Here is an 8,558-nt window from a genome sequence, read left to right as displayed (position 1 = left end):
GGTTATATGTGTCGGCCTGTCGGGTTTAGTTAGTAACTTGCTATACGGTTAGTGATTAATGAAATAATTATTGGTCACTCAAAAAAAACATATATAAATCAATATTTCAAAAAAAAATAAAAATCAAAGCGAGCATATTTTAATGTAGAGTTTTATTAAATCAATATTACAAGGAAACTTCTTTTAGTGTGACATCAAGATAAGTCGATGAAAGAATTAAAGATAAATTACGTAAAACATAACATAATATGATGGTCTTAGATAGTAAGTTTTTGACGGAAGTACTATTTTCGGTAGTTAATTTCGATGAATGTTACACTCAACCAAGAAGATTAAAAATACTCAATTTTAACACGTTAAAATAAGATTTACAATAGTTGAAATACATAATGTAAAAAATGTTCATTACAATAAAGGTATAAATTGTTATTTTATATTTTGAATTATTAATTTGTATTATTTTACATTGTTAAAGTGGTGACTTGTGATTATATTTATTATTTTATGATGTTTTACATAAATCTGACTAGAATTGGTATTAAAAAAACACACGCAAATATCTAGGTGACCTCTAAAATTAATTTTCTAAATAGATAACGTTACAAGAAAAACACGATTTGTGTCATACCATCTAATATGAAATGAAAAAAAGAAGATACGTGATTGTAACAAGAAAATCCTAACCGTCGGTTAATCTTTGGTGGAACAAAAGCATGTCGGGTGCTACTTTCACATCGATTTGGTGAAGTGTCTCAATGACAATAGTTGAAGCTGTCTACGTCACCGTTTTACCAAGTTAATTCCATTTCCTAATGCGTACTTAACCTTAACCTAACCTAACCTAACCTAACCTAACCTAAACAATATATAACAATTCTTAGGATTTAAGACTCATACTTGAATCCTACAAATATGGTAGTGGGTTCAACTGAAAGGTTTGGTGGAATATTTTGTGAAATAAAAAAGGTGATGCCAAAAAATATAGCCTAAAAAAAAGTGTTGTTCGAAAATAAAAATTATATATAGCCTAATACATATTCTTTATCAAGTCATTTTTATTTAACCCAATAACTTAACACTTAAAATTTACAAACCAGAGCAAGAAACCGAAACTCAATTAATTTCTTTTGCTGTTGAATTCGTTTTCTTCGTTGAAACAGCAAACCATACCGAATTCGTAGTCGGTTCGGTTTTGAACTACCTGAATTGGGTTGTATGTTACGGCTGAGAAAAAACCCAAACCGAATAAACTGAACCAGTGAACATATTGTTTAGTTTCCAGGTGGTTTGGTACATGTCTAGAAATCAACTATCCAAACCTATTAACCTGGTTTAACTCAATACACACCCTAACTAACACCCCTAGCTTCTCAAGCTAAAAACATAATGCCATAAATTGATCATGTCGGTTTCGTTTACAAGATTCATCTATTCTACACATTATTAAAACATATCATTAGGTATAAATTGAATACTTGTAATGTTGAACTTTGTAAAGCTTATTCCCTCTTGCACTACCACCAGCTTCCCTCACCTTCAAATACACACAAATGGAAAAGACACGCCGACCAATTTATCCAACCTTGAGCATAGAAAAACTCTTTTGATCTGTGTCCTCCAGACAGTTCCTGATATTCCACTTGTAAATTCATTAATTTTTGCATTAAAAAATGAAAATACAAAAGGAGAAACTTACCGCAAAATCTAGCAACACCCCTCCTGCTTATTCGAGTAAGAATCCAAATATGCAATCACGGATTCTGCTGCTTTGCATCCGGATGATATTGCTTTCCCAACAGAAAGCCCTCCTCTGTGGTTACCTAATAATACATGTAGGCTTAATTGTCATAATATGCCGACATACTTATCTTATTGTTCCATATTATTGCCAATTCAGTCATTAAACTCCATAAAAGCGTTTCATTTTTCTCTCTTCTAATTTAAAAAAGTAGCAACATACTTCCTAAAATGTTCCACATTGGTTATTACTGTATGGTTCTATCAAAAATGACGAAAATCAAACATTTTGTATAGCTACTAAATTGGCATGGTGGTTATTTTTACGACATTAGCCCACGCATATAACCTCATGTCATCATCCTCATCAACAAAGGAGCAAAATGGATCTGGTCGAGTTGACCAGAAACAAGTTCTCATTTCTACAAATAATTAACGCATGAGAGACGATTAGCATAATAATCTAATGTCCGAAATAAAATGACTAGGTGGTTGTCTGCCCAGAAAATGAGCTTTTGGCTTCTTCTGACCCGAGCTATACTTCTACTTCTACCCATTCGATCCGTTAGAGGAAAACCTAACACTAATCTATCCATCTGTAAGTTAAACCGAGTCAAAATTGCCACATGTACTTGAAAATATTTCGGCTAAAAAGGAAGCCCCCGTAAACTTTCTTACGGATCCTCAAGAAGGAAGATCTACATTACGACCGGCCGATATACTTGTTTTTGGGTGGGTAGGGGGAAAACACGCTTGTGTCGACCTCACAGGAGTGTCCCCTCTTGTTGGGATTAGGGACACTGGATTTGTAGCAGGCCAGGCAGCATTGAAGGCGGCATCGGGCAAGGTTGCTAAACACGAGAGAGCTTGTTTGGAGAATCAACACGTGTTTATCCCCTTCGCCTTTGACACTTTTGGTTTCTTAGCTCCGGATGCCGTGGACCTTTTGAATAGGGTTCAGAAAGTTGTGTATAGTAACGTATCAGCCCATAAGAATCAAAACTTTGTTTTTAGTCGGATTGGGTTTGCTATCCAAAAGGGGGTTGCGGCGCAGCTTGTTGCCCGCTTACCTGCCACTTCATTGTAAATCGTTTGGATGTTTCTATGAAATATAAAAGGAGCCAATTCTTTTAACAAAAAAAAATAATAAAAAAAATAAAAAAAAATGTGTCCATATATATTTTCAAGACAAACAAGTTACCTGCATAAAAGTAACCAGGTAGATCTTTTTCCATCTTCTCAATTGCTTCAATAACTGAACCATAGTCGCGCCCGTACAATGGAAATGCTTTGCTCCAATAATAGTGACTGCAATTAAACTCATACCAGGTAAGCAGATGCGTTCCTTATTCTGGTACGAAAATACAGTTAGACTGAAGTAGCGCGGTGTCCTTACGTTAAAAATTTTGGCTCCCCTTCTGTTCCAAGCAACTGTCTGAGGTCAGAAGTTACTATCTGCTTCAACTCGTCCCTGTTTGTTGCAATAATTACTTGAGTTAAAAGTGATAAAAAAAAATCTTTTATTGTCTTTATAGACGATTATTTTATATTTTAACATAAGCGTACCTAGAAGCTTTAGAGAGTTCTTTGTTTCGACTCCCACCAACAAAGGTGGTGTAAAGGTACAAGTCGTTTGAGGCCCGATCTGGAAACATCATAGAAGAGAAGAGAGTGCCTGCATAGCAGATATTTTGAAAGGGTGTTACTGTAAACAAATAAAAATAATAGTAAAAAAAACAACATTGAAGGATGGAATCAAGCTTCACCTAGTGTCCTCAAACCATTTTCCTGCTCCTTGGCGGGAACAAGAACTCCAAAACCCTCAAGGGGCTGCTTCACGTTTTCTTTCTTGAAAGTGGAGATTATTACTGATATCGGCATATAACTTACCTGTATCTTAAAAACCAAAAGCTAATGAAATAACACTATAAAAATTTCACCTTTTCAATGGATGATGATGTTAAAAAACATACCTCTGGTATAAAATTAAGCGGAAACAGACTTCCGGTTTTTGTAATCTTCATTTCTTTTACATTGCCAAGTGGGGCCTAATTTGAGAACATGTTCTTTGTCAGTTAAAATTAGTTGCACCTACAACTTGAAATATCAGAGCAAGGCTCAAGAACTAAATAATGCTCATTCTATGAATTAACTCATATCTGGTCCACAAATTTTTAGAGATCCAGAATCCAGATACTACCAAGAGGGTAAATAATACATTTTAACAAGACAAAAAACTATCTTCATCAAGAATGCAAGAAATTAACCTAATTTACGTCACTGATGGTAAAAGTGTACTCACAGTCATGATGACAGCATCAAAAGATTGCTGAAACTGGTTGTTTTGGTCTGTAGAACAACAAATTGACCAGTTCCCACCTGTATTATCATTGCAGTTGTAGGACATTTCAAGCACCTTTGATTGAAGATTAACTTCATTGTGTCCAATCTCTTTGCATAGTGCGTCAGTGAGCGTCTGCATAACAACAAAGCATGAATAACCAAAATAACATCTGTAATTAAAAAGATAATAATAACAATAATAATCACTTTACCTGCATTCCACCCAAAAATGAAAAAGAACCACGCCTGCGTTTGCTGCTTCCGGAAGGACTCTTTTTCCCACCTTTGGAAGATATCATAGACTGAAATGCCCCAGAAATGATTGAACCGAACCTAATTGTGAATAGTTGTGATTATTCGATATATATATATTAAGTCTTAAGAAATAAGTAGTCAAAATTCACTATTACAAACATACCTTCTCTCTAAATCCCATACCTCAGGAAATGCATAACGCATCTGTAGACAAAGTAAAGAAATTCAAGAAATATATTAAGTAGTTTTGTGTTTGTAATTGAAAGCGCTTACTCACAGAAAGTGATTCAGGGTCGCCACCGCTTGTTCCCGCAACAACAGGATCAATAAGATAGTCAACAACCTTACATAAGCAATCAAATATTAATAACTAGAAGAAACAGAATGAGGACAATAACAAAACATTATGCAAAAAATACAAACACCTCCTTCCCAAAATGGCGTTGAAAGAATCCACCAACACTGCATTATAAAATGTTAATAGTCATAACTACTTCAAGCAGATGAAATGAACAAGAATATATATGTTACCTCTCTATTGAGTCAGATGACTTATTCTTCTTCCATAAAAATGGCTCCAAAAGAATTTGAAACTGTAAAAATTGCAAACAAATCCAACAAGAATTATACACCCATTGCAATCACAAATCTTCAACTTTTGACAACTAGTTAAAATACCCTGAGCCCTGAGAGATAGGTGAAATAAATATTAAACTTTTATATAACGTCTTTATATTATTATATGACATGTTACGGTGTTAGCTTATTGAGATCATCCCGTCTTCAACTGAGAAAATATGTGAAATACATATGTTTGTGCTTTTTAAACTACAGCTGAAGTAAACAAACATCATATTTGATCAAGCAAAATAGGATAAACCGTGCACTTGAATCTTAACATTGAACATCAATAAGAAGATAGTATGAGAATGAAGGGTCACAATAAGAAATTGCAAACTTATGCTTGAACCTTCAAGATAGCACTATAGCAGTAGCTACTAATGTACCTTTGACTGAGTAGAAAGAAAACTGCTTCTGATCAGTGCAATTGGGTTAGAAGGTATCTGCAATCATGAGGTTGACCAAATCATGGTCAATGAAGATATTCATACCAGTACAGCTTTTATAAATATTATTAGTTAAGTATGGTGCTGACTGCTGAGATGTTCGTACCAGTACAGGTTTTCCATTTCTTACAATATACCGTTTATGCTGTGAAATTGGCTGCAACAGAAAATAATGTTAGGACTCAGCAAGGATATAGAGATTATAAAAAACAAATTCTGATCACACTTAACATTGGATTTAGCATCGTGTATTCATACACAAATAAAACATTTTTTTTTCTTTGTTGTTTGAGAAATAACTGCATATGTTCCCAAATAAAAATTACCACCAAACAAACTATATAAAGTATGGCATTTATACCAAGCACAATAACTTACAAACTGTTGTTTATCTCGAAGCCCAAGATCATCAATCAAACTGCTGACATCAGCCTCACCCTCGGTCTGCATAAGGCAAAACGTATGATAACCATCATCAAAATGGCCAATAAAGTTAGTTGATTGTACTAATCATATTATACTAAGATATACCATAGTATTGGCACCCTCATCCCATATTAAACCGTCTTGTGAAACGCTCCTTAGTTTCCCACCAACTCTGGCATCAGCTTCAAATACAGTGACATTGAATCCTTGTAACTTTAATTTATAAGCAGCAGCACATCCGCTGAAACAGAATGAGCATATTGTTTTCCAAAATAAGGTCATTCCTCTAAATATCTATATCTATACTATATATAATGGAGACATGGGCATCTTAAAAATTTAAGTAATACACATTTTAATTCATATTGTACAAGAGTTCATGCATGTTTTTAGGAGGTTAAGGGGGCAAATATGTCTTTTGACATACTTACAACTTTCCACCCTCACCCCCCCCCCCCCCCCCCACACCAGAAAATAAATAAAAAAATTAATGATAATAACTTTTTCCATCTTGAATATAATATTGCTATGGTTTTTTTCAATTCAAAAAAGTTAACATATTACGTTATTACCAGTGGGGGTGTGCATGTGTTGGTTCGGTTCAGTTTTAGGCTAAAACCGAACCAACAATCGAAATGTTGGATTTGTAGTTTTGAAAATCGTACGGTCTCGGTTTTCCAATTTCTGGTTTGGGTTCAGTTTGATTTCAGTTTTTCCGTTTTTGCCACTTGGACTTGAAAATTCTGGGCCGGTAAAAAGAGGCTGACCAAAAATAATTAATTTGTGCCTAAATTTTTTTCTTAGTTACTAATTAACTGATTATTACACATTTTGGGCTGATTATTACACATTTTGGGCTAATATATTTGGGTTAAACTATATATATTAAACAATTATAAATTACAAATTACTTCAAATTTAAAATAAAATCTATAAGTTCGATTCGATTTGTTGTGTTAGTTAAACGCAAAAGTGAAAGTTCACTTTTTACGAAAACATAAAACCAAACAAACTATCGATTTTTGTTTTGGATTTGGTCTTTTCGATTTCAAGCACACCCTCAATTAATTAATCATCATGTATATCTTGAACAAATTGTATATATTATCAATCAAAACTTTGTCTGTAAGACAATAGCATTTGTTAGTCAAACTGTAGCAAGCACTTGAAATTGTGATGCATTCGTTAATCACCTAATTCCCATCATCCTGATAACTAATGTTTTTGGTATCTTAAGAAATCATCATAACTTAATTTAGTAGATACGGAGCATAATAATTGTATATGTATAATTAAAGTTGAGGTATTCGTACCTGACACCAGCACCAACGACAGCAACTCTCTTAGCAGAAGATTCTGTAGCCGAATTCAAAATTAGTTTTATAAATATTGTTACATGCAAATGCTACAAGATAAAATGTAATTAGAAGAAGCCTAACTTTGCCTGTCATCTGTAGCTGGTAGTGAGGCCATTGTTGGTTTAACAAATTCAACTCACCTGATAATCTTATTATATTATATATATATATATATATCTGGGTTGGTATTTGTTCTTTTCCGGTCGGGTCGGGTCAGGAGAAACCACTGTGGGCAAAAGCATAAACTAATTGCTTTGCTTGAGTTCAAGTCCAACATTGGGCCCGCTGACCTTTTTTTATCACGGGCCATGGGCCCTAGTATTATGTTAGAAGAGGAATAAATTAAATCATTACTAAAATTTAAAATTAAAACGAAAACGTATAACGATTAGTTTAGTTTGTAAACCATAATCCATTAGTAGGCTGCTCGTATTTCCTTTATTTTAGTTCTTGATGGGCTGCTTTGGTTTGTTCATGTTATCTTACTTGTGTTATTGTGATTACGAATATTATCTAAAAACTCGTTCACTCGGTATTTACGAATATTACAAGATGTTTTAAGCACTTAACACTCAATATAATGTACTAACACAGTTCAGTCTTAGGTCGTTATTGTCGCACATTATATAACTAGCGATGGATTCAGAATTCAAAACAATGTATATTCCTAACTTGGTTAAGTTAGGAAAATAAATAGCATGAATCACAAACTACGTACGACCTACCACAAACGCAAATACCATCTACTATTAGTGACAGATGATATGTCTATTCTTAAGTGTTGGCATATGTAAGTTGAAGGAAACAAAATAATGTAAACACTTCATTTAAAATTGAGGTTACAAATTGGGTCAGCGGGTGGTCTCTGGATCGGGACTAATGGGGTGGACTGATGTACGAATTTCCCTTCTTGGACGTGCCAACCTAGCACCACATGGTTCCATATTCGGTAATGGAGATGATAGGATGGGCTAGTGACCCGTTAGTGATCCAAATGGTCGTTCAAAATATATACACGTAAAGCATCAATATCCATTTAAAGAAGAAATTTGGACGGGGATAACATGTTAGAACATACATAAATATATACAAATAAAAAGGCAAACCTAATGTATTATTTATGAGACTACTGCATACGCACAGACTGGAGGTGTTAGACCGACTTAGGCTTGCAATATAACATATAAATGAATTTTGGGTTAAATTAGACCGGTTTTAAACTGGCTTGAATTAGGACAACGGTCAAAACCTGAATGCACCCGAACCTGTCAGGTTTAAAGCCTGTGTCTAAAAGAAAATAAAAACGGACAAAATTGAAGATGGAGTTTCAAACTATATTTAAGGTAATCTATTTATTTACTAATTTTATCTC

At 34.1% G+C, this 8,558-nt stretch overlaps 1 protein-coding gene across 1 annotated transcript; it reads right to left on the bottom strand.

Moving 5' to 3' along the window:
- Positions 1–1,167: 1,167 nt before the first annotated feature.
- Positions 1,168–6,179, bottom strand: LOC143570894 (protoporphyrinogen oxidase, mitochondrial-like). The gene is made up of 18 exons (XM_077056417.1): positions 5,934–6,179; positions 5,781–5,846; positions 5,509–5,559; positions 5,343–5,399; positions 4,867–4,928; positions 4,761–4,797; positions 4,613–4,678; positions 4,499–4,539; positions 4,293–4,413; positions 4,040–4,213; positions 3,711–3,785; positions 3,504–3,627; positions 3,304–3,412; positions 3,134–3,208; positions 2,939–3,045; positions 1,697–1,820; positions 1,359–1,628; positions 1,168–1,327 (listed from the first exon to the last, which is right to left on the bottom strand). The coding sequence occupies exons 1-16, from the start codon at positions 6,108–6,110 to the stop codon at positions 1,705–1,707; spliced, it is 1,458 nt and encodes a 485-aa protein (XP_076912532.1). The 5' UTR covers positions 6,111–6,179; the 3' UTR covers positions 1,168–1,327; positions 1,359–1,628; positions 1,697–1,704.
- Positions 6,180–8,558: the final 2,379 nt, after the last annotated feature.

Source organism: Bidens hawaiensis, unplaced genomic scaffold (genome assembly GCF_021521415.1).
Source record: "Bidens hawaiensis isolate Kalapana, Puna unplaced genomic scaffold, B.hawaiensis_p1.1 tig00025172_1, whole genome shotgun sequence".
In the NCBI taxonomy this organism is placed as follows: Eukaryota; Viridiplantae; Streptophyta; class Magnoliopsida; order Asterales; family Asteraceae; genus Bidens; species Bidens hawaiensis.
This window is presented reverse-complemented; position numbering and strand designations above follow the sequence as displayed.